The 26,630-nt window shown below is 45.4% G+C and overlaps 1 protein-coding gene and 1 long non-coding RNA gene across 2 annotated transcripts in view; one reads left to right on the top strand and one right to left on the bottom strand.

Annotated features, from left to right (window-relative positions):
* The window catches only part of JCAD (junctional cadherin 5 associated), a 36,579-nt gene extending 10,339 nt beyond the window's left edge, over nt 1-26,240 (bottom strand). Inside the window, exons 1-2 of the mRNA XM_035129234.3 lie at nt 26,061-26,240; nt 2,474-2,831 (exon numbers count right to left, since the gene is read on the bottom strand). Of these exons, the coding sequence (XP_034985125.3) occupies nt 2,474-2,772 (299 nt within the window). The 5' untranslated portion in view covers nt 2,773-2,831; nt 26,061-26,240. The remainder of the gene's footprint in view (nt 1-2,473; nt 2,832-26,060) is intronic.
* Nucleotides 1,021-4,984, top strand: LOC148684273 (uncharacterized). The gene is made up of 2 exons (XR_015946264.1): nt 1,021-1,171; nt 4,794-4,984. It is a non-coding gene; the product is annotated as an uncharacterized LOC148684273 (long non-coding RNA).
* Nucleotides 26,241-26,630: the final 390 nt, after the last annotated feature.

Here is a 26,630-nt window from a genome sequence, read left to right as displayed (position 1 = left end):
TGTTATATTAGTTATTCCGCCTTTCCTCAGTTGAGCTCAAGGTGGCACACAGAGAATTCTCAGGTGTTCCTCCAACTGCTGACTGGATCCTCATGTGCCTTCAGATCATTCTGCATCTTAAGGTTTCGTGTACGACATGGGAAGCGGAGTCAGAACACTGATCCATCTAGCTCAGCACTGTCTACACAGATTGGCAGGGGCTCTCTCCCAGGCCCACGTGGATTGAACTCAGGACCTTCTGTGTGCACTAGCTCTACTAGTGAGCTAAGAATAAAAGAGCCTGCTGGATCAAGCCCATCTAGTCCAGCATCCTTTTCTCACAGCAGCCAACAAGATGCCTGTGGGAAACCCACAAGCAGGAACCAAGCGCAAGAGCCCTCTCTTCTCCGGTGGTTTCCATGGTCTGCTATTTAGAGGCATTACTGCCTCTAGTGATGAAGGTGAAGCACAGCCATCACAGCTAGTAGCCATCACCTCCATGAATTTGTCCAATCCTTTTTTTAAAAAGCCATCTGAGTCGGTGGCCATCGCTGCCTCTGGTGGGAGTGAGTGCCATAGTTTAACTACGCACTGCAGCCTTTCTCCAGAATGACAACAGGAGACGGAAGACTTGAAAACAAGCTCTATCTATCTTGAGCTGTCACTCTTTTTGCAACAAGGTCATTTTGCACAAACTGTTTTCCACATAAAAGAAAGAAAGAAAGAAAACAGTGATGGAAAACACTGCACTGAAACCTAGAGATGGGTTCCATTTACTTAACCAGGATCGAAACACTTTTAAAGTCCTGCACTAGCAGAAGGAGTGACAGTGTGGGGGTGGGTGGAAGAAAGCATTTGTTCAGGAGTCCTCGTTTCCGTTTTTGTCTGAGCACAACCTGTATTTTCAGCATTTGTCTCTTAAAATAATCTCTGTCTTTCCTTTTGTTCAAAATTTTGTTGCTGGCAGACGGCTGCCAGAGCGGAGTTGCTATGTGTCTCCTGCCAAACACAAACACACACCCCTTCCAGGACGATTTGTCCCAGTTCAAAAGTGCATGGACAGTCGGCTGCAGGGAAGCGCAACTGTAGCGGCGCCATTTTCTGAAGTGGTGACAAAGCTATCCACAGTCCGCAAATGCTCCTGAGAAAAGATGGCCCTCTTTGGACAGAACACACACAGCTGACTTCACTGGTATGAAACTAATTTAAAAGGAATGTCTGCGCCCTAAAAGGGGTAACATGTAAGGGCTGAGTTTGGGTTGAAGCTACCTGTACTGAGGTAAAATATGTACTGAGAAAAAGCCACCCAGAGTGGCTGGGATAACCCAGTCAGATGGGTGGGGCACAAATATTATAATTAATAGTAATAGTAATAGTAATAGTAATAGTAATAGTAATAATAATAATAATAATAATAATAATAATAATAATAATAATAAAGGTTTCTTTCTTTACGTCAATATGGTTCCCCAAGCAATTTCTCTCTCTCTTATCTACCCATTAGGCTATACTCCTCAGTAGTGTAGGGAGATGGGGGCGGTAAGAGCGCGCTGCCCTGGGCAGCGCAATCCCTGGGGCGCTATTGCAGCTGCCCCCACAGATGGCGCCCCCCGCCCCCAAATGCGCGCCCCGCCCCCAGAACATGCGCCGCGCCCCCAGAACGCGCACCATGTGCCTGGGGGTAGAGCGCCTGCTCTCCACCCCTGGTGGCGAAGCATGAAGCTCCGCCACTGATACTCCTATAACATTTTTTAAAGCTCACTATGCAAAATGCATTAACTGATTAATGACACTGATCAAGTATTAATTTAAAAGAGGGCCCTCTGAAGATGGCCCAGAATTCAGCGGCCAGAATTCAGCGGCCAGGTTGCTCACGGTAGAAAGACGGTCTGAGCATACACCAATCCTGGCCCCACTGCACTGGTTCCTTTGCATACAGAAGATCTCAGGATTCAACCCCCTGCATTACAGGTAAGCATGGGGGCATCTTCTGCCTGACACCCATGGAGAGCATCTGCCAATCAGTTTAGATTAGAATTTTAGACAATACTGAGCTTGATGGACCAATGGAAAAAAGACAGCTGTTCATACCATCCTACATTCCCCAGTTCTTATTTTCCCCTGTCCTCCAAGCTTTTGACAAGCCAGTTCAGGAAAATCCAATCTCTGACTGGACATCCTCTGCATCACAATCTTACTGAGATACTCACTTAGAACCATCAACGGACTGATAGCATAATAAGCAAAGAAACTCACTTATTCAGAGATGCTTTGGATGTTTCCAAAGTCTCTCTCTGCCCTGTTCTGATTAAGGGCTAGACACAAAGAGGGTATTATTAGCAAAAACAACCACTGGTTGTCAAGGCTGGAGGTGGTCACAAGCAGAACAAATTAATAGTTGCTCTTAACAAAATCAAGGCTGTTGAAAAGCTAAACTGAGACTTTTGCTTGGCTTTGCACATGTCTAAGAAAACCTGGGAAGGGGGGAACTTACCGTCCTTCTGAAGCATGAGTATTAGCCAAACTCGAGAAGTCTTTATGGTAACTGGGACCCAGTTGCTTCCCTTGGATGACATGCCTAGCTTCATTGTCATTCAGGTAGCTTTTAGCTACTGTCTTCTTGCTGCCAAGACTGGCTCCAGAGTTTGTTGGGAACCCATTCACAGTTCTATGACCAACTCTCCTATCTGTGATCTCTTGCTGGAATCCATCAGTTCTGTTCTCATATGAATTGGTGGGGGTTTTAGACAATTTGTATCCATGAGAAATCAGGAGATCTTCTACGCTGAACATGTTGCACTGGCTTCATTCACCTTGGTACCCCTGGAAGTTCTCTCGAACTGGGCCCATCACTAAAAAAAGAGAACGCAAAGGACTTGTGTGAGTATAGAAAGGCATACTCCAAAGCAGACAACCAACCTCAATTTATATATACATATATAAAAGATCTAACTGCATGCAGAGAGATTTCATTAAATCGCCATTAAATCTATAATAATTTATAGAATTCTGTTAACATAAGGTGTACTTTACCATCTTTATTTGGTTACTTCTTGCAATCTCCATGCAAGGTACGCTGCTACTGTTACATACTTAGGGAATTGAGGCTGGGTGCCAATGAATTGTGATCCCTGAATTTCTATTACTTGTCTACCAAGTCTATGACTGAGGTGGGATTTTAACCCAGAGCGTCTGGATAGGTATTTCATGGCAAAGAGATAAAAGCTGTCTTGAATGGTCTTGGACCAAAAGGCTGAGATTTAATACATTTTGTAGCTCTTCCTTATGTACATTTAATACATTTTGTAGCTCTTCCTTATGTAAGAACACTGGTAGTACATTTCAAAGGCAAAAGCCCAGCACTGATACACTTGAATAACTCAAAGAGTCGACCACATCAAATGCCTCTGCTAGCATGACCAACCTGAAGGTCCATGCATAAGTCATGTGTCTTTCCTGGCTGCATGTGGCTGGGTCTACCCACTTGGTTTGCTATACTGTTTCCTGAATCCTCTGCAGCTCTGGGGAGAAAATTACTAAATGCCTAGATGCCAACCTGAACTTCATAGACACCCAGGTGCATAGCATTTCTCAGCCCAGGTATAAGCCAACCATACAAAAATGAAAAGGAAAGACAGGACTTTGGAAGTTGAAAAGCATAAAAGGGCAATTCCAAGACCACAAAGCCAACTCCAATGTTACTTTCCCCACAGCCGCTTTTTAAAAGGAGATTTACATGTGCATGGGCATGCCTTAGCTCTTGCACCTGGAAATGAAACATCCTTTGCAAAAAGTTGCCATTGAGGCAATGCCAGACACTAGGAGGTAAGCTTTGCCTAGAGAGTCTGATCTATGATGGCCATTTCACCATGCTGGACATCACAGCCAATTGGTGATAGATATGCATCCTAAAGGAAAAAACTTATTTGGGGAATGAGGAGAGACAAAACTGCAAAGAGTAACATCTCCTTCATGTCTGAATTCATAGGTGTTTTTACACAGCCTCTGCTGTCTGAAGCTGAAGGGAATTGCAGCCCAGAACATCTGGAGGGCACCAGGTTGGCAAGGGAAAAGAATCATTCCCATCATCTAGTCCAGTGTTTCCCAAACCTGGGTCTCCGGCTGCTTTTGGACTACAATTCCCACCTTCCCAGACCACTGGTCTTGCTAGGTAGGGGTGATGGGAATTGTAGTCCCAAAACAGCTAGAGACCCAAATTTGGGAAGCACTAATCTAAGCCAGAAGCAGGAAGCCATCTTCATTTCAAGGGCCACATTCCTTTCTGGGCAACCTTTGTGGGGCCACATGTCAGAACAGGAGGGGGCCAGAGACAAAAGTGCGTGGAGCAACAAATGGAAAACTCCACCCTTTTCACATTAGGGTACTTTCAACACTCCCTTCTCTGTACTCCATCCAGGCAAACAAGATGCGTTATTTGAATTCAAGGATATGTGCCAGCCAAGCAAAAACATCTGAGGAGGCTGTTAAGCAGGGACTGTCCAGGGGGCAGCCTGGAGAGAGGGGTTGTGGCTAAGAAGAGGGCTGGGGACCAGCTAGAGAGACCCAGAAGGATAAGCTGAACTAGTTCCAAGTAGTCCTCAGAGGCACAGCAGAAGTTTAAAAGCAGCCAAATCCACACAGGAGCAAGTCATTGTCAGTTGCGGCAGACGTTGCAAATGCAAGGAGTCCCATTCTTGAAGGGAGGTGGCAAAGAGAAGAAAGAGCTGCCAATTCTGGAGCAGCCTTCTAACAGATGGAGAGGTTGGTTCAGGGCAACTTGCAATTATTTCTCCATCCCTAATTGTTTTTTCAAGCATAAACACCTGGGACTGTGTGAGGAACTCCTAAGCAGAGAACATGGACGAACAGCTGGCTGCTAGAACAATTCACCCTCCAAGAGGAAGATCCACTTTGAACACCGTAAACAACAGCATGGCGTTGACAGGTCACAAGTGCGAGGAAGAAATGTGCTTTTCCTGGTAGTATATAAATTAACAGGAATGGTTTTGTGTGCAGCGTCCATTTTCCGGCTATTGACACATTGTTGCCTGGGCAGAAAATAGAATCTAAGAAGCTCTTGAGAGACCCCCAAGAATTGGCAGTGGAAGTAAATCATTAGCGGCAAAATTGCAAGGTGATGAAAACCATCCCACGATAACTATGCAGACTTTCAAGAAACCTGGCTAGCTAGCTGTGAAGAGTGATAAACAAATATTTTTTGAAAGACACAAACTACAGTACTCCAAGATGGTCTCTTTGGGAGCAGGATTCTCATCTTGGAAGTTGGAAATGGTACCTTGGGTTTCATATTGCCAAGGGAAAAGAGGTCACCCCAGTGTGAAGAACAAACAGACCCAAACTTGAGCTGTAAATCTAAACTTAAGAACTGATGTAGTAAAGCAGGTAAATCTCACTTCTGCCCCTAATTCAATGGATGACCTTAAGCAAACCATTCTCTCTCAGCCTCCCCACCTGCAGCATAGCGACCCACTTTATAGGGATACTGTGAGGATAATTTATGCAAAGCACCCCGATTAGTGCTGTATAAATAAGTACAGCATCACCATCATTTTTGCAGCTCACCACAAGAAGCCATTGGGAACTGTAGTTCAGTGGGGATGCAGACATTTCTCTGTTAGATACCTTAAACTCCCTGAATTATGACCCCCAGGGTTCTTAGGGAAGGGGTGGAACCAGGGATATGTGAAACAATTAATGTTGGAAATAGAGAACTGAAATATGTGCCGAAATGGAATTCAATGAGAAGGGCTACATAGCACATGCTTGGCATGCAGAAGTTCCCCGCTTCAATCATGGGCAAGTCTGGGTACAGCTAGGAAAGACTCACTGCCTAAAACCCTGGAGAGCTGCTGCCAGTCAGTGCAGACAATATGGAGATAGATGGACTAATGGGCTGCCTCTGCATAACTCCTAATTTTCATTCGCCCATTTGTACACAAGAAAAACAAAGACAGCAGAAAAGGAAGTACTGTAAGAACATTATTTTTTAAATGTCATTCTTTGTGTTAGGTTCTGAAATAACAAAAATGTGTTAGGTTCTGAAATAACAAAAACAACAAAAAACAATGATGATGATTATGATGGTTACATTTGTTAGTCATTTATCTTGCGCAAGGCTACCCAAAATGACTTACAACCAATACGATCTCATGCAGTCTTATAATCTGCTATGTGTTTTGTAATCAAGCTTGGCAGGCATGTTATTTGCTTTCATTGTCCTCTCTCTCTCCACCCCACTCTGTTTCTTTTTCCATATAGTAGAACTATATGAAAACTAAATATTATACAATGTCCCTGTACATTTCCCCACCCCCACCCCTCCCCTAAGCCATAGTTTGTATGAGCACTACAAGTAAACTGTGGCCATTGTATCAGATATTCAACCTTTTATTCCCTCCCTACTCCCCCAGATTGGTTATATTGAGCCCAAATCTAGCTACATAATTTACAAATAAATATAATTGCATCATGGATCTCTATATTACCATACACAGCAAGCTGGTTCTGGCTCATACTGCTATGTAGCCATTCTCTAAACATGGCAGACACACAGGAAGGTGCTGTCTCACCCAACACACATTCACAAACCCAATAGCAGGGACAGTATGAGTGTGTGCTAATACCTGGCTGAATTTCTACTCTGGTCTGAAATGCCAAAGCAGCAGGGGGGTTGATTGCAGTATCAGTACTTCTAGATGTGTATTGCTGGCTTTGGAAGTTCACGAAATGAAAAAAAAAACAAGCCCTGTCAAAAATATCTTTCTCCCCCAGCCTGCCCCAGTGGAGCTTTGTGGAATAAACGCTGTGGAATTAAGCCTGAATATGAGATGAGAAACACACAAATACGTACACAGGATAAGAAACAATGAAACAAGTAACAGACAACCCAGACTCATGCATTTCTGATCTGATTCCCAAGTCCATCTGGCTAGACTTCAATCTCTTAAATATTTGCAGAACTCTGTATTGGCACAAGAACTCTTGTCCTGCACATGCCCAACAGGTCCTTTGTGCTCCAGAAAATGATATTCAAAGTGTTAAACAGGAAACTTGTTAAACATCGCTTCCCAAATAACATGGAAAGGCAACTCGTTTGCAGCTCTCCAAATGATGGTGAAACAAAAGGACTGTTTGGACTGTGTCAAAGCTATGAGAGAAGATAATCTTTTTGAACGGTGGACTGTTTGCTAATGGCTGGTGGCCTTTTCTAGAGCCAGCTGCAGATGTTCTGCTCAACAGCTTTTGCTAGCCAGAAAGCATTGCTCGGGTAAGTATTTATGGCAGGAGGTAATTTTTGTGGCACACCACACACATACGGGTGGAGGCTAGAAGAGTTGGAATGTATCTCTGGCAAGGGAGATATGAGCTAGCAGGAAGAACCATACACATACACATTATGCTTTGCTTCTGGAGAACTGAACTGATGCTGCATTCAAGATTAGTACCATCAGTCTGCATACTTGCCTACTCTCCTACTCAACCTGTATTTTTGGAAACAAGCAGCTATCACAAAAATGTCCACAGTCACCGCTACTCTCTCTTCAAGCAGAAATAAAGCTGATGTCCCTAAAACTTCCCACAGTTTACAGAAGCAGGGAGCAGCACATGGAAACAATGTTGTCCTCCTGATCTCATTTGCTCCCTTTATACCATTTGACATAGATTCCCCACCCTCAAATGGTGTGATTTTATTTATTTATTTTGCAAGTGTTTTCTGCAGCATCTCTTTATAACCGTGATGGATTTATGTTGGCCCATGTACACATCATTCTGCTGTATTCATTGTTCTGCAATGCTTCCCCAGTGTATAACACAGCAAAAGTGGGGCAAAAATAAACAAAACCCCTAATTTTTTGTGGTATGAAAAATTACAGGATTTCAACATGGAGCTATGGGACATGCAATGATTAGGAATAAGTCGAATGCATGCCAAAAAAATCTTTACAAACTGTATTGAAAGCAGGATTGCCTTGATACTATCCTGTGATAATTTTATTTAAATTTAAATTTGCAAATTTAACAAAGAAAAGACAAAAATAAAAATAAAAAGGATGCAGTAACTGTTAGTACATCCATTAAATATCTCAATTAATGTAAGACCTCCAGATGTCCACGTGAAATTGATGTCTATAGGAAATAACGTTCACATGTAGCCAGGGCAGTAAGATCCTCAGATCACTGTATGACAGTGGATATTTTCCCATCCAGGCTCAAAGTCTCCTAGCAGCTTTAAGGGCTTTTGTTGTCCTGCTGCTAATCCCCATTTTATAGGAATGAAATTTAAAAGTACATGAACATCTGTAAACATTTAGGATTTCGCCAATACTTTACACAATTGATACGGATGAGTTCAGACCAAAAAGAATATGTCACTGGACAAGCCCACATCAAATGCCTCAAAGAGGCATTTTCAGTATTACACCTCCCATCTCTGTCTCCACAAATGTTGTGGAGTCTAATATACCCAAAACATTAAATTTTGCTGGATCAAATCTCAAATCTAAAGGAACATTCCATACAAATTACAAGGCCACTTTCCATTGTTTAAGCTATATTAAACATTCTAATTCCCTATTCTGCACCTCTCTTAAGGTCTTGAACTTCCTACCTTACAAAGATCCATTAAGCATCTATTGACAGCAGTTATGGGGTTAGCTTTCTGTAACACATATAACTGCCCCAATACCACCATGGGTGCAAATCATCATGAATGCACAATAAGAGGGACATCTGAAGGGGCTCATAATTATAATCTCAAGCAGGCAATGTAGTGTGCATTAAAAGCAATGTCCAATGAGCAGCAAACAAAGCAAGAAAACTAACAGTGTGGACCCCTGGTCTTTCCCATCAGAAACTGGCTGAGATTGAACATGCAACCTTCCTAATCTGATGCAAGAGTTAAAAAGTCTGGGAAAACATTGTACCTTCCTGGGGTTCCTTTGTTTTGCTTGCCAATGACATCACAGATTTCAGAGCCGATTTCGCTTCCTCAGGATGCTGGCTATCTCCCCAGAGTTTCCGACTTGTCAAACTTTAAGCCAGAGCAGTTTTGTGGAAACATGAGCCAGACCCTCTTTAGCTATCTCCAAGCTACACTGGACATGCTTATATTTTAAGAAGGACTTCCTTACCCAGCCCTTGCAGAAAAGAGAGGAAGCAATGAGATCACCATCGTCCTACTGATTTTTCCCCTTCTCCTGCAACTCACTAGGATGGCTTGTTTCAAAGAGGAGGAATCATTCTGGAGCAACATTCATGCCTTCCCCCGGATTAAGGCCATAATGAGGGCTAACAGGAATGTCACTTGATGCAGAAGTGCGACATGCAGGCACTCAGCTCAGGCCATTCTCCTAAGTTCCTATCTCTCTAATAAGTGAGCAAAAAGGAAAAAAAAAAGATGCCTGGAGGAGAATGTCAAAGAAAACAACACGTCATTCTCCAATGCCAAATTTATTTGCTTGCCTGTTCATCTCAACACATTGCTGTTTCTCTCAAGGCGGTTTTCGCACAACAAAAAATGTCTGAACATTTATTATCTGAATCAAGCATGGTGGGGAACTTGTAGCCCAGGCATAGGCAAACTCTGCCCTCCAGATGTTTTGGGACTACAACTCCCATCATCCCTAGCTAACAGGACCAGTGGTCAGGGATGATGGGAACTGTAGTCTCAAAACATCTGGAGGGCAGAGTTTGCCTATGCCTGCTGTAGCCCACCAGACAGTGATGGACTCCAGGTTCCACTAACCCCGCCCACTGGCTATGCTGGCTGGGCTGATGGGAGCTGGGAGTTCAGCAATGTCTGTAAAAGCCACACATTCACACACTAAATGGAAGTTGCTAATCCACAGAAGAGATTTCAGGGGGCAGGGGGAAGAGGACATTTTGTAACACATAACTAGAAAAATAAATTTAGTATTGTATATACATACAACAGCAGCAAGAGACATCAGTACTGACATCAGCAGAGATGTTAGGGTAGGTGCTGAGTGCTGCTGGGTGGTGTCCTTCCGACCCACAATGCTAAGAAGAATGGGATTGCCTATATTTTGAGAACTGAAAGAGCACAACCTTTATAATTTGGCATTTTGAGACCCTCAGCATTTACTTTAGGAAAAAAAAATGGCCCAAATCCAGGTAAAAGTTAGTCATATTTGTCTCACAGAGATCAATATGACAAGTTAGCAGTGACTTTGGAAGAGCCGTATATAAATTTAATAAATAAATAAAATTACATCTTGTTTATGCACTTAATTTTTTTTCCGAGAAAAGGCAAACAAAACAAATGTGCTTCTACTCTCCAGAACGATAGAACAACACTTTTAATTTATTAGGCACCACCCGTGGATGTTCCTTGCTGATGTGCCCCTGGAGTTGCATAAATAACTGAAAATATAATGAAAACAATGCAGCATCTATCCCCCAAGCCCCACCCTCCCATTTTTCACAGATAACAAAAATAATATTTAAAGGATGGGGGTGGAGGAGAAGACGTGGGAGAAAAACAAAACACACGTTCAATTGTGGCCAGAAGTACAATTTAACAACAAAAGGAACACAGTTTGAGGTGTGTGATTGGGGTCTCCTTAAAGAAAAAGCCAAAAAGCCATGGTCTGTGGTTGTTACAATGATGAATGAGGGGTGCTACACACACACACACACACACAGAGAGAGAGAGAGAGAGAGAGAGAGAGAGAGAGAGAGAGAGAGAGAGAGAGAGAGAGAGTAGTAACAAGCACAGTCAGAGGAAGTCAACCTGAGGTGAACACAGTGGATTCTTGAGTAGATGGGTGGTGCTGAATCACAGATAGCCATCAGGACACAGCCCTGGCAAAGACCAGCTCGCAGCTGCCAAGATAACTACTGAAGCTCCTTTGATGCCGATAGAAAGCACATCAGTCTCCAACATTACAGAACATGGTGTGTGTTTTTTTTGGGGGGGGGGTCCCTCCATCTTTCTTTCTTTTATCCCTGGATTCTGTGCTAAAAAAAGCCCTTCTGTACAACAGTATGTATCCAAGAACTCTCTCCTCCCAAGCACCAAATGTCTATTTAAATACATTTCACTTTTAAGTCATTTCAACTTTTAAAGTAAAGTTTCATTCCACAAGTTGCCCTGTGTTCCCAGAGGCCTTTAACCAGTGCTTTTTTTCTGGAGGGACGCATACCCCTAAAATTTTTGTGAATCTAAGTTTGGCCTCACTGAGGGGCAGTATTTCAATGAGAGTAGGAAAATGAGAGTACACCTAAACATTTTTTAAGAAAAAAAGCACTGCCTATAACCATGTGTTCTATGGATGTTGAATACTAAGTAAAACTATGCCAGGTTGATTCAAAAGTAGACTTTATTGTCTGTTCGGCTCTCTTGTACACGAGCTGTCAGTTTCTCCCTTAATGTTAAGTCCCGGCATCTCAAATCTCAAACAGGTCTGCATTTAGAGTCTTGCCAATAGTAAGCCATGCAACAGTCATGAGGTGAGTAATAAGATCCATCAGGAAGAGAGAGAGAAACCAAGGGCTTTTTCATTGGTGTGATGTAGTGGTTAGAGTGTCAGAATAGGAGCTTGGAGACCAGGGTTCAAATCTCCACTCAGCCACAAAGCTCATTGGACAACTCTGGGCAAGTCTTGGTCTCTCAACCCAAGCTACCTCACAGGGTTGTTATGTGGATGTAATGGAGGGAGAGAACCAGGGTTGCCACCTTGAGATCCTTGGAGAAAAGATAAAGATGAGATTTTAAAAGAAATCAAGAGTTCCTGAGCAGATATCCTTTTGGAAATCCTTCAGCAGTTCTACCCTACACTGCTACTCCTCCTCTCCTTGAAATATTTCAATTCCAGCTAGCCATTGCAAGAATGCAGTAACTAAGAAACATTGCTCATTTCCTCCTCCCTCCCAATACCTTCTCCTTTTATGACATGCATTTTATATTGTAAGCATGAGAACAGGACTGTCATATTATTTGCATTTGTAAGCAAAGCATTCCAGACGCTGCAGAGATGGCACAGTTCACACAAGGAAAGTAGCGCCAAATCTGCCTCCTTGCAAAGCTGGACCTTTTCCCAGTTATTCCACATCCAGTTCAGACGTTGGCTTTGTTTCATTATCTTCATAATAATCCCTGCCTTGAGTAAATGCCGTTAAGAAAAGTAAGGCTGGGGACAGGGTTGTGTACATGTGGGGTTTTATGAGTTTCACAAGAGTGTTGTGAACTTCATCACAGAAAGATGTGGCTCGTGTGGTGTGAACACTCATTTTGTTTTCCCTACTGGTAAAACAGGTTTTCAGATTGCTTTTTAAACCTGCAAAAAACAGTTTGGCCATTGCTCTGTCCATTTTGGTCTCTGGCATTTAGACCCCACCTTTTCCCCCAAGAAGCTCAAGGTGGCATACAGGGTTCTCTCCCTCCACATTTAATCCCCACAACCACCTGTAAAGTAGGCTGAGAGGCAGTGACCGGCCCAAGGTCACCCCAAGAGCTTCAGGGCCGAGTAGGGATTTGAACTCAGGTCTCCCAGCTCCTAGTCTGTCACTCTAACCACTGCACCGCACTGGCTCCCACCGTAGCACTAAGGAGATCATTCACTCAGCACAAGGATTTGTGCTTGCACAACAGAATGATCCCCCCCTCTCTATCCCCTGTGCACCCCCTAATTCATCTTTCTCTGGAGCCCCAAGGCTCATTTTTCTTGATAGCCTTCTCCTTCCTGGCCCATCCCTCCGTATCATCTCATTAATTAAACCTATCTTTCCCTGCTCGAAGAATCAACTCAAGAAAGAACTTCAGACAGAAATATTTTATTCCTTCTGATCCACCTCTACCAGTTCTGAAAACAAAAGAACACCAGCATCAAAATAAATTCTGCTGGTTTTTAATGACACCTATCACTGGACAAAGTTCTCCAAAGAGAACATGCCAAGTTCGTTCTTGTGGGGGGGGGGAGAGAGAGCAGGGAGGCTTAAGCAGTGCTCACTGGCATTCCAGAGAGATGTCACAGCCTCCTTTAGTTATCTGGCACAGCAGAGTGTATATTTCCTCCAGGCGCAACTCCTATTTCGCAGTCTTCAATGAACACGTTTGAGGTGTATGTTGGTGTGGAAATATAGAGTCAATACCTCCCACCCACCCCAAGAAAATCCACTAACCCAAATAGGCTGTTCTTTCATATTGATTACAATTGCCACCTAACTTATAAGATCTTGGGAATTAAGAGGAAGACTACATCAAGCCACCCCTTCTCTCCCCCACCTCTCCCCAAAAATCCTTCACATGAACTGCTACAAGGTCACAATACCTGCATTTGGTCATTGAGTGAGAGGAAATGTTTTAATGAAGAATCCATCAAGATGTTTGTATGGCAAGCAACACGAGTCATAAAACTTGGGCTCCACGATCAAAAGGATCAAAACGCAAAATAGTACATTCATTGTGGGAATTAAATGGGGAGTGTTTCCCAACCTTTGGTCTCCAGCTGTTTTTGGACTACAACTCCCACCATCCCTAGCTAGCAAGATCAGTAGTCAGGGGTGATGGGAATTGTAGTCCAAAAACAGATAGAGTCCAAAGGTTGGGAAACACTTGTTTAAAAAGGGTTTGTTGATTGGGATACAGACAGAGACTACACATTGAGCCGCCAAGAGATAAAGATCCAAATGCTCTGCCTGCTTACTTGTCCTGTCTTCTGGGACAATTTACAAGACGTTTGGGGGATTTTTTTTGTCAAGCTGATTTAAATTACGGTAATGCCACAAAGCTATCAAAATGAATTTGTTTGTGACACGTTTGTATCAGCAACAGAAATGATCACAGGTTTATGGTTAGAAAGTTACCAAAATACTTATTTGATGTACAGTGGTACCTTGGGTTATGAACTTAACCTGTTCCGGAAGTTTGTTCTTAAACCAAAACCATTCTTAAACCGAGGCGCGCTTTCCCTAATGAGGCCTCCCGCCACTGGTGCCCTTCCACCATTCGGATTCCATTCTTAGACCGAGGGAAAGTTCTCAAACCAAGATACTATTTCCGGTTTTGCGAAGTTTGTAAACCAAATTGTTCTTAAACCAGACTGTTCTTAAACCAAGGTAAAGGTAAAGGTAAAGGGACCCCTGACTGTTAAGTCCAGTCGTGGGCGACTCTGGGGTTGTGGAGCTCATCTCGCTTTACTGGCCAAGGGAGCCGGCGTTTGTCCGCAGACAGCTTCCGGGTCATGTGGCTAGCATGACTAAGCCACTTCTGGAGAACCAGAGCAGCGCATGGAAATGCCGTTTACCTTCCCGCCAGAGCAGTACCTATTTATCTACTTGCACTTGACGTGCTTTCCAACTGCTAGGTTGGCAGGAGTAAACCGAGGTACCACTGTACTTATTTCAATGCTTACTTATGGCACACTTCAGAGTGCCTTGACCAAATATACAAAACATCAACCTGGCTCTAGGCAACGGTTGATGGACAATTTCACCATTCATTAGATTCCACCCCCCAAATGTTGGTTTCACGGCTGCCCACCTGCTATTGACCCATGAAATGCCCTACTCATTCTCGGTGGACATGTCCTCATTAACAACATTCAGGAAGAATTTTAACAATTCTGCTCACTTGATGGCTGAAAGATAGATACCGTTCCTAGCAACTGTGAAATTATTAGCTATGAGGGTATGGGACCTTAAAAAAAAATAGATGTTCTTAATATTTTTAAATGTCCTAAATAAGTTTTCATTTTATTTTTAGCAGTATTGTTTTGCTACTTCGTTGTCTACCGCCCTTTGGATAGGAAGGGTGGGTCAGAAATTTAAGAAATAATAATGTTGCAATATTCATCTTTTCACCTCTGTAGTGAATTCCACATGTCTCTCCAGCTGTTTATCTTGTTACTGCAGAGAGATAGCCTTGTTAATTTGCATTTGAGGTGAGTGGATGGGGGACAGGATTGAACATGCTGTCCCCCATTCCACTCCAAACCTTCATGCATTTTGCTTAACATCTGCATGTAACCTGTGTGTGTACACAACAAAAGCTGGTAAGAACAATGTGCACACACAGCTGCATGCAGATGAGCTCATTTTGCTCTGAAAGGGAGCCTATGAATATTTCAAATAAATTAAAATACATGCTCAACTGAATGTGTGAATGTGGATAATTCTTCCACCCCAGTCACCTCTTTGTTCATCACAATGTGTGAATAGGACTGTTATTGTTTCAGGGTAACTCCATCATTCAGAGAAATTTCGGCTTACCCATAGTGAAGGCCTGGCTAATTTCAGAGTCCTATCCAAACTCTTCTCATGGGGCTCATGCCACGGCCAAGGGAGCAGGAATTTCAACTCATGAACTTCCAGATGTTGTTGAACCACAACTCCCATCACCCTTGTCCATTGGCTGTGCTGACTGGGGATGATGGGAATTGAAGTCAAACAACATCTGAAGGGCCACCAGTTCCCCACCCTAATCAACCGAGAGGCCAGGCCAACTATCAGAAGCTAGGGGTGATGGGAGCTGTAGTCCAACAACAGCTGGATACAAGTTTGGGAAACCCTGCATTAGAATATTTATACCTTGTTTTGCAAAAAAGAAGTTCCAAATAGTTGCCTATTAGATACCAATATTTCTCTACAGAGTTATAGAGGGAGCAATGAGGGAAGGAGTAAGGGAGGCTTACTGCCACCAGAGAGATAAGCAGTGCCCAGGTGTGCCTTACACAATGGGATGGAGAAGCACAAGTGTCCTTGGTTAAAACACTGAAGGTGAAAAAGAGGTGGAATGGAGAAGGAAGCAAGAAAACAATGTATAACTTGGAACTATAGTGAGACCCTACCCAAGAGACTCAAACTCTATTCAAAATTATAAGGAGTGCAACCCTGAATTGAGTATCCTGCTGCTTCTCCCTGCTGAATGACAAACCTCGGTTGCTTAAAGTATTTCTCATTGAGTTTAGGACAGAAAAGAATGGCATGTTCAGTATTCAAGTAGTTTTAAGTAAGGACATAAGCACAGGCTTATGCTAAAGAAAATCTGAATGTAGAGACTGGAATGGGACAATTGTAAAGTGGGGACAATATTTACTACCCTGGTGTTACAGATGTGCTTCAGAGAGCACTACTGTATGTGATCTACACTACAAGCAAAACACCCAGTCAGCCTCATCACTCTGGTAAGGCAGCTGATTTTTCAGTGTAGTGAAAGGGCAGAGAATTGCTGGTTATTTAATTTGCTAGCACCAGATTTAGGACAGTGCAGGCGGTTCCTCTGCCCAGGGTACCAATGCAAGGGGGCACAAAATAATGACATCATGTACTTGGGTGCAGGCGCAGAACGGAAAGTGAGAGAGGGAAGGGTGCCAAATTTTGTCCTCGCTCAGGGCTCAGTATTACCCAAGTCTGCCCCTGATGTTACTTTTTGTAGCAGCTATAGCATTTTTCAGGTGTTGGAGAAGCAGTTTGCCCTAGATCAGTGGTTCCCAACAGGTGGTCCGGGGACCCCCAGGGGTCCGCGAGCTATGCCAAAGGGGTCCGCAAGATGCTATTAGAATAAAAAATATATTAAATATATTTCGTATGATAACAGATTTTTTGTTTTGGCCGCTTCCTGCATGAGCAGAGTCTAGCGCAAAACTAGAATTAGATAGAGGCAGTAGTTCTGCTGTATGTCGTTAGGTGGCGCTTTACAAACACTACTGTTTTGCAAAGAGGCAGTGCGCGCATTCTAATAACGCTCACCTCCCCAAGATGCTTTGCGCGCGTCGGCTTCATTTGTGCGCTACTGCGCAGGTACCTTGTCTTCTCCATTCCCCTCCCTCCTCCCTGGCGCGCGCTGCCTCTTTGCAAAACAGTAGTGTTTGTAAACAAAGCGTTGTTTTTCGCGGAAGCTACAGTTCGCGTAGTTAAAAATGGACCGTTGGTTAAGAAGTGGTTCGTTAAAACGACAAAGGCCTACAGATGAAGAGGAAGAACTGTAAAAAACGTATAAATATAAAATATAAAAAGACTCTTAATTTGGCTCTCACTTTTTAATTTTAGGATTAGGAATTAATGGGGGTCCTTGTCACAATAGCGGCTCGATGAGGGGTCCTCGAGAAAATTTTGTTGGGAACCCCTGCCCTAGATGCTAGAATCACTTGGCTGGCCTTTGATAGAAGGCACCTTGACTTATACCAGCCCTACCATCATTGTGACAGGTGAAGAATGTGCAGAAGGCTTGCCTATTACATCTTGGCTCATTCTGTACATAGAGATAAATTGCAGTAACCTATGGGATCCCCATCAGTAGGAATGAGCTGCCCCCCCTCACCTTCCCAGTAACAAGAGTGGAGAGTGGTTTCTGCTCTTACCAACACAGTGCTCCAAAAGAGCAGTACCATAATGCCCCTTCCCAACTAGACTGAAAAGAAAACAAAGAGCTGCTGCGCCTACTGAAATTATGGTTGGAATTAAACCTGATTCCCCGACTGTTCTGGTGGAGGGTGAAATTCCCATCCCCGACAAATCGCAGTCATCAAGAACAAACCCTGGATAGCGAAAACCCCACAAAAAGAGGAAAGAAGTGTTTGCTCCATAATACAATCAAGGTGACAAGCTTCAAGCATCAACAGCTCTTTTCTGACAGCTCAAGTCACCTAGGATTTAGCTTTGTCTCCTTTCTTTTTTCTTTTTTAAAGAGAATTAGGAGAAAAAGAGGATGATCACAAATAAAGGAAGACAAGGACTCCTGCACCAGGCTGGTCTAGTTGGGAGGATTGCAATCCATGTTACTTTCCTTTCACCTGAATGGTTCCAGTTTGCATAGCTTTAAGGCATGAATTTCAGGCTATACTTTTCGCATTTCATTGCCAACTAATGGGGATGCATGCCATTTCTTTTCCTCTGCACCCATGAAGATATATGCCTGCCTTCCGAGGACAGCCCTTCATGCATCCAATAAAATGGAAACTATACCACATGCAAAAATTGTTAGGCTTGGATCAAGTTCAATTAAGCAAAGTCTGCTACCCTAGTCCTCCTCCCTTCAGCTATCCTGTGCTCCCCAAAATGATCAGCTGCAACTTTTGGAAAGCAACTATGATAGAAATCAAGGTGCCAAGCCATTAGCGAGAGACTGACCTGTAAGTGTATGCTAGGTGTGTGTGGATGCTGTAAACCACCAATTGCTCTAGAAGTCAAAAACTTATGTACCGTATGCAGCCATCTTTCAGCGTCTGTTATTATAATGATTACTGTTCCATTGCATTTTCTACAATGGTGCTCTCGAGACAAACTTGGCCAGGCCTCCCATGCATGTTAATAGATCCCATCAGCCTGCACAGTCATCTACAGTTAGATCCTACAGAGTTCACTGAGGCCGCTGAAGACTTGCACTTTCCTTTGTAGCTGGAAGCGAGCAAGCTTACCCCAGCATTCCACTGCCAAGCCATGGGCCCTTGAAACAATGCACAATAGCCAGCAAGATAACCTTTTCCACTAAAGGAGTGGAAAACAACATCTGTTAAAACCCAAATACATGGCTTTGCTACAAGGCCCAAAGGACTTTGGAGGTGCAGCTCTCGGTGAGTTGAGAGAGTTCAGAAAAGGAAAAGTTTAAACACAGCCATGATTGCATGCTGTGCTGTATTCCCCTCCATCAAACAGACATGCACTCCAGCTCAAAGTTAATTAGGGTGGACTCCAGCCAAATCTGTTAACGTGGAAGACTCAGGCCACGTTTCACAATGAGCAGGTCACCTCTCCCAAGAACTTCAGAAACCATCACCCCAAAGATAAATATACTCTGGCCAAAATGAGGCTTGCATTTGTGCAGGTGGCTGCTTTGACACAGTCCAAAAAAAGTATTTGTTCAACGATCTCACCATAATTAAGCACAGTTTTGCAAAGATTATTTGCTTTCCTCTTCATAAAACAAGAAGTCCTTTGTTTACTCCCCCCATTGTGTTCCTTAGATCATGAGAGACAAGTCTAATTGTGTACAATACAATATACCACTGTAATCTGTCAAAAATGGAGAGGATAAAGTGGTGATCCTCAAATTGCTTTCGTCTCATTGGCTACTCCGAAACAAGCAAGCAATTACGGAAGAGTGGTCTAACGGATCAAGGCCTTATTTGCACAGTTATTTCTGGAATGTGGAGTTATTTCCTCCTCACCCACTACTATCATTAGTAGCATGTCACATAGTATGCAAATCTAGGGGTTGATTGGCACACTGGGCGGCATGCAAATTGCATCCACTCTTGGATCAGTTTATCACAGACCATCTTGGGAGCAAATTAAGCACAGCACAACTAGAAGAGCTTCAGGTCCCATGCAAGGGCCTGTGCCCTCCGGATATTGTTGTATACAACTTCCACCAACCTTGACCATTGGCTTTTTTGCCTGAGTCTGATGTCCAGTTGCAGTCCAACAATATCTGAAGGGCAACAGCTGATGATGTGGTGTTGGGGCGGGGCTCAGCTTACCGCCTGACAGGCAAGTCACTAGGAAAAAGAGGGGGCGGGTAGGCAGGCATGGTGCAAATGCACCAGCAAAGCCCATCAGACGCTCTTACCAGTCTGTTTGCACTGCACTAACCTACCCCTGCCCCACCACTCCATCCACTATTGGCAACATTGGCACAATTGTCCTGTTTCCCCCAAAATAAGACATACTCATAAAATAAGCCGTAGCAGGATTTCTAAGCATTTGCGCAATTTAAGCCATACCCCGAAAATAAGACATAGTGATAGGCGCAGTTCTCGAGGGCACCAAAGAAGAGGCGAGGCTGGACACGTAATTAAAAAAATAAGACATCCCCTGAAAATAAGCCATAGTGTGTATTCTTGAGGAAATATAAATATAAGACAGTGTCTTATTTTCGGGAAACACGCTAGCAACTGCAACTAGCTTTTAAGCAACAAACTAAAAGCACAGGAAGGCTAGCAAGATTGGGATCTATGCCTGTGTGGCAGGGGGCTTGAACCCTTTTGCTCCCCACATTGTGGCCCATCTGCTTGCAATCTACATCGTGAAGAACCTCCCACTCATTCCCATCACCAGTCTCAAATCTTCCATTCTTGGGCAAGGTGATTGAGCGAGTGGTTGCTGAACAACTCCAGGCACGCCTAGAAGAAGCGGACCATTTGGATCCCTTCCAGTCGGGATTCAGGCCTCATCGTGGGACTGAAACTGCCCTGGTCGCACTGGTTGATGATCTCCGGTGGGCTAGGGACAAAGGTGAGAGCTGTTTCCTAGTCCTGTTGGATCTCTCAGCGGCTTTTGACACCATCGACCATAGCATCCTTCTGGACCGTCTAGAGGGGTTGGGAGGTGGGTGGTTCCGCTCCTTCCTCCTGGGCCGTGTTCAGAAAGTGGTGGTGGGGGATGAGTGTTCAGACCCCTGGACTCTCACTTGTGGGGTGCCTCAGAGTTCTGTCCTCTCCCCCATGCTTTTTAACATCTACATGCAGCCGCTGGGACAGATCATCGGGGGGTTTGGGCTGGGTGTTCATCAGTATGCGGATGATACCCAGCTCTACCTCTCTTTCAAATCAGAACCAGTGAAGGCAGGGAAGGTCCTGTGTGAGTGCCTGGAGGCGGTTGGAGGATGGATGGTGGCTAACAGATTGAGGTTGAATCCTGACAAGACAGAAGTACTGATCGTGGGGGACAGGAGGCGGGCAGGTGTGGAGGATTCCCTGGTTCTGAATGGGGTAACTGTGCCCCTGAAGGAGCAGGTACGCAGCCTGGGAGTCATTTTGGACTCACAGCTGTCCATGGAGGCGTAGCTCAAATCTGTGTCCAGGGCAGCTGTCTATCAGCTCCATCTGGTATGCAGGCTGACACCCTACCTACCTGCAGACTGTCTAGCCAGAGTGGTGCATGCTCTAGTTATCTCCCACTTGGACTACTGCAATGCGCTCTACGTGGGGCTACCTTTGAAGGTGACTCGGAAACTACAACTAATCCAGAATGCGGCAGCTAGACTGGTGTCTGGGAGCAGCTGCCGAGACCACATAACACCAGTCTTGAAAGATCTACATTGGCTCCCAGTACGTTTCTGAGCACAATTCAAAGTGTTGGTGCTGACTTTTAAAGCCCTAAATGGCCTCGGTCCAGTATACCTGAAGGAGTGTCTCCACCTCCATCATTCTGCCCGGACACTGAGGTCCAGCACCGAGGGCCTTCTGGCGGTTCCCTCGTTGCAAGAAGCCAAGTTGCAGGGAACTAGGCAGAGGGCCTTCTCGGTGGTGGCGCCTGCCCTGTGGAATGCCCTCCCAACAGATGTCAAAGAGGAAAACAACTACCAGACTTTTAGAAGACATCTGAAGGCAGCCCTGTTATAGGGAGGCTTTTAATGTTTAATAGATTACTGTGTTTTATTTTTCTGTTGGAAGCCGCCCAGAGTGGCTGGGGAAACCCAGCCAGATGGGCGGGGTATAAATATATTATTATTATTATTATTATTATTATTATTATTATTATTATTATTATTATTATCACAAAGTCTTGGGGTGGGATGAGATGTATCTTTCTGCACCAATTTGTCCAAGACTGACCCAGAAATGAACAGTCTTAAAGGGGGGTTATTAAATGATGATGAAACAACACCCCCCACAGTCCACCCCAAACCAACTTACAGCATTTACTGAAGGAACCATAAGTTTCATTAAACTCTTTCCGTAGGCTATGAAGTTTTAAAACCCTACCTATACTTGTTCAAAGCTGCATTATTTTTTTTCAGCTAAAGCTGACTGTGTCAACATTGCTGACTATTATAAACTAAATGTGCCTAAAATAGCAGACAAGTGTGCGGCATTTTATGGCTGAAATTGATTACATCTTGGAAGAGTGGTGCAGAGAATGGGAGAACTGGAGTTCACTGCAGTCTTCAACAAGCATTTAATTCAATATATTTATAGTGCATAGCTCTGGACAGAGCTTTAGCTGGGGAAACAATAAACACCCCAGGGATGCAAAGGCAGCAAGATCCCGGCATGGAGAATTTTGTATGCTTTAATTTAAGTGTTAGATCTCTAAGACTTGATGCCTATCACTCTGTGAGCACCAGAAGTATCACATGTCCCAGTTTAAGAGGATTTTAAGAGCACACGAACCAACCCAAAACTGTGAAAAAAAAGGAGCTGGAAATATTACATGTATCAATAAACTATATTAGTGATGGGAAAGAGGCTTAGCTCAGCGGAAGGTCCCAGGTTCAATCCCTGGTTTCTCCAGGTAGGGCTGGGAATTTCCCCTCTGAAACCTGGGAGAACTGCTGCCACCCAGTACAGACAACAAGATGGGCCAATGGTCTGAAGGCACAAGCAGACTGCGTGGCCAGGTGGATGGGGTACTTCATACGTTTATGTAATTTGCTAATGGAAAGCAATTGCATCTCACTTTTTTCTCCTTTCTCATTTTATTTCTTTACACTTAAAACAGTGTACAGAAAATGGTATCAGCATTCAACCAGATAAAAAGCTTTGCCCCCTTTTACCCGCTGCTTATGAGCTGGCTACACTCACTTGTAGATAAGAGTCCAGGAGAGGCCACTCTGCATATGGTCAGAGGCACTCTCCTTCATTCTGACTTTGCACTTTTCAATCTAAGCCCTTAATTAGGATCTAGAGGAGCCCTTACAAATTCTGACTCAAGTCCTCAATTTTAACAAGTATAACAAATATCTTAACCATTCAGATATAAACATTGAGAATCAAAACATTTTCACTGATATAAAAGCTCCCCTTTATATACTGTTTTTCACCATGGGTGAAAACATTTTGTTTCTGAATTGTACCAAGAATGACATTTGCTAGGTACTTGTTATTTGGGAGAGTGGACTGCATTCTTTCAGCACACCTGATCTCCATGGAAGATTCAACTTACCCATAAAACAAACAGGAGCAGGAAATCTCAAGAGTAGTGCTCAGAAACTGACATTCAATATGCATTTAGAAAACAATCTTCTTCAGAGCTCAACGATTCTCCATTTACCCAATTTTTTGGACTACAACCTCAGCCTGCAGGCTGGAGGGCACCAAGTTCAAGCTTGGAATACATTTTTCATTATTGCACTGATAGCCCATTTCATCACACAATTTGCAGACATGAATTTCCTCTTGTCCTGTAAGACAAGGAATGTCCATGCTCAGATCTGCAAATCTGCATTTCTTCAGACCATATAGAAATGCTATTGTTTCTGCTAGTGAGATACCGTGTTTCCCCTTTTTTAATACGTAGTCAGAAAGTAAGCCATGGCAGGGTTTTTAACCATTTGAGAGCTATAAGACATACCCCGAAAATAAGCCATACTTCCGCACCAGCTAGCAGGACCCAGCATGCCGGCCGCGACAGGAGGAGGAAGCCTGCCGGGTCGGGTCAGTGCCCGGAAGCGGCGGTGGCTGCTTTAGTGCCAATAAAGCGTGCAGCAGTGCCGCACGGAGCACCAGCCAGCAGGACCCAGCTCCTGCAATGCCGGCCGCGGCAGGAGGAGGAAGCCTGCGGGGTCGGGTGGGTGCCCAGAAGCGGTGGCGGCTGCAGCGCTGACAAAGCGTGAAGCAGCGCCGCACGAAGCACCAAGGGCACGAGCGGCAGGAGGAAAGAGAGAGAGGCTCGTTACTTGCGGCACTTTAAGAGAAGCAGCCAGAACCGATCTCCATATTCCGAGCCTCCCTTTTGCGCGTGCGGGCATGTTAAAGCCCCGATCACTTCACTCCCCACTTCTTCCTCGCCATCCCTCCCTTTCACGCATTGCCTTGACCCCGCAGCCCCCCTCCCTGGCCATCTTCCCCTAAGTGCAGCGCTGCTTCGTGAGCGCTGCAGCCGCACGCTCTCTGTGTGTGCTGCAGCCGCACGCTCTCTGTGTGTGCGCGTGTCTCTTTCTTTCTCTCCCTGTGCGTCCGTCTCTGTGTGTGTGTGTGTGTGTGCGCGCGCGCGCGTCTCTCTCTCTCCCCCCCCGTGCGTCTCTCTGTGTGTGTGTTTGTGCGCGTCTCTTTCTTTCTCTCCCCGTGCATCCGTCTCTCTCTGTGTGTGTGTTTGTGCGCGTCTCTTTCTTTCTCTCCCCGTGCATCCGTCTCTCTCTGTGTGTGTGTTTGTGCGCGTCTCTTTCTTTCTCTCCCCCGTGCGTCCGTCTCTCTCTGTGTGTGTGTTTGTGCGCGTCTCTTTCTTTCTCTCCCCGTGCATCCGTCTCTCTCTGTGTGTGTGTTTGTGCGCGTCTCTTTCTTTCTCTCCCCGTGCATCCATCTCTCTCTGTGTGTGTGTTTGTGCGCGTCTCTTTCTTTCTCTCCCCCGTGCGTCCGTCTCTCTCTGTGTGTGTGTGCGCGCGTCTCTTTCTCTCTCTCCCCCGTGCGTCTCTGTGTGTGTGTGTGTGTGTGTGTGTGTGTGCGCGCGTCTCTTTCTTTCTCTCCCTGTGCGTGTCTCTCTCTCAGTGTGTGTGTGTGTGTGTGTTTGCGCGCGCGCGCGCGCGCGCGTCTCCCCCCCCCACAGAGAAAAGGTTCCGCTTCGGCTCGTCATTCAGCCGCGCGCGCACGCCAGGGGCATGGGCCCAAGCCTCGTCCCCCTCGCGCTTCCCTCACAAGCATCTCAGAGCGGGACGGGTCACGGCCTCCCTCCTCATTCCTCGGCCGGCGTGAGAGAGCCCGGGGAGCAGAAGGATCCCAGGTTTAACCCCCAGGTACCCCCAAGTTTGAAATTCTGGAGAGCTGCTGCCAGCCTGGTTGACAGCAAAACCTGGATAGCACAGTAGGCTAGAGTGTGGTGTTTATAATGTGCGCGGAAGAGAGCACCGAGTGTCCTGAGCCAGTGGGACCCAGTTGTACCAGCACTTAAAAAAAAAGACACCCCCTGAAAATAAGCCACCGTGTGTTTTTTTGAGGAAAAAAAGTTATAAGACGGTGTCTTAAAAAAGGGGAAACACGGTACTACAGCCAAGCAGCTAGTCCGTGGCAGGCACTGCCTTCCAAGCAAGGCACCACAGGCGCCGGTCAGTTAAGTTGTCTAACCCTAAATCCAGCCCTGTGTAAAAAGGAAACTCACCAAAACTTCTCAGGGATTTCCTTTCATTCCACTGGTGTGGCTTAATGTTAAGTGTGGGATGTGCAGTGGGGACCCACTGTTCAAATCTCCACTCAGGCAAGAAGCTCCTTGGGTGACGCACACTGTTTACCTCACAGGGTTGTTGTGAGGATGAAATGGAGGGTGGAAGGAGGGAGTGAAGGGCAGCCCTGATTCCTGGAAGGGTGTGGGAGGTAAACTTAAAATCATCTAAGATTTTTATTTGCTTCTCTCACAAACTGAAGGAGGGGGAGCAGGTAGATAAGATGCAGAAGTACATTTCCTCCCCCCCCCCCAGAGAGATGCAAAGGCTTCAAAACCAGCCAGCAGACGGGCTCTTTGTGGTGAAAAGAACGGCACTCTGCACATGCTCAAACCAAGCCTCGTTACTTATCAGCTGAATAGTGAAAACCTGCTCCTGGGCTAAGACCTTCTCAGGTGCAACGCCACCGCTTTAATTCTACCCTCCTTCCCCCAAAAGTGGGGGGAGTGAAATGGAGCAACAATTAGATAATCTCCCTCACCAAACACACACACACATAAACTCTGAGTGAGACACTCCACCAACTACATTGCAGAGCGTGAGAAGAGAGTATCTGGCATCCAGATTTGGAGAGGAGTTGTTTTTACTATCCCTTCTACGCACCCTTCCAGCCCAGCCCTGGCAGCGCCGCGCCGAATCTGCCAGGCTACCACCGTCCGGGCTGCCGGCACGTGCAGTCGGCGACCGCACCCTCCGTCCATTTCCATAGAGGGATGGGTGAGAGATGGCGAGAAGGGAAAGGCAGGCGGAACCACCACCACCCCGTACAAACACAAAAATCGGTTGGGGAACGACGAGCGAAACTTTTGAGGCGCCCCAGTCTAGAATCGCACGGCTACGTGACAGCGAGGCCGGCTTGGAAAAGGAGGGCGGAGGTGGGGGAGAGAGAGAGAAGTCTCTTCTCTTCTCCCGAGGCAGATTTCCAGCACAAGGCACCGCGATCGTCAAGAGGAGGTGATGGACGGAAGGGGGGGGGAAGCAACCGCTCGGCCGGCCGGCGACTTACCCTGGGGCTCATCCGCCCCCATGGTGGCCTCGGTGCGCTCTGCGCTCGGGACGGAGCCCCGCAAGGAGGGAGCGGTGCGGAGGGAGCAGGCCGGGTGGAGAGAGAGAGAGAGAGATGCCTCGCCCCCCTCCCCTTCCCTTCCCTTCCCCTCCTCTCCAGCGCTCGGCTGGCTTTGAAGGGAGCGAGCAGCTCTCCCTGCAAGTTCTCCAAGCCGCCTCCGCCTCCGCCTCCTCCTTCCTGAACACCTTGTGGGCTTCCTTAAGTTCGCTTCGGCTTGAAAAAGGAAAGCAGCCTCTTTGGCAAACCTACAGAGCCGGGCGGTAGCATTCTCTCAGCGCACTGTTTGTCAACACACACAGAGAGAGCCACAAAGACATCACCGTGGCTTTTTAAAAAGAAACCCATGAAATCTTTGGAAAGTTGCATCCTTGTTCAGCAGGGATTTAAGACTTTGGGATAAGACAGTGACACACAAACTTTCAGTGACAGCATGATCAGGTTTTTGGTGGCCCAGCTAGAAGTGAGGAACGTGATTCAATTCGAGGGCCTCACTCTCTTCTTCTGGGCAAC

Source organism: Zootoca vivipara, chromosome 11, assembly GCF_965207765.1.
Source record: "Zootoca vivipara chromosome 11, rZooViv2.hap1.1, whole genome shotgun sequence".
NCBI classification, from domain to species: domain Eukaryota; kingdom Metazoa; phylum Chordata; class Lepidosauria; order Squamata; family Lacertidae; genus Zootoca; species Zootoca vivipara.
Note: the sequence above shows the minus strand (reverse complement) of the source record. Positions and strands in the feature narration are given on the sequence as shown.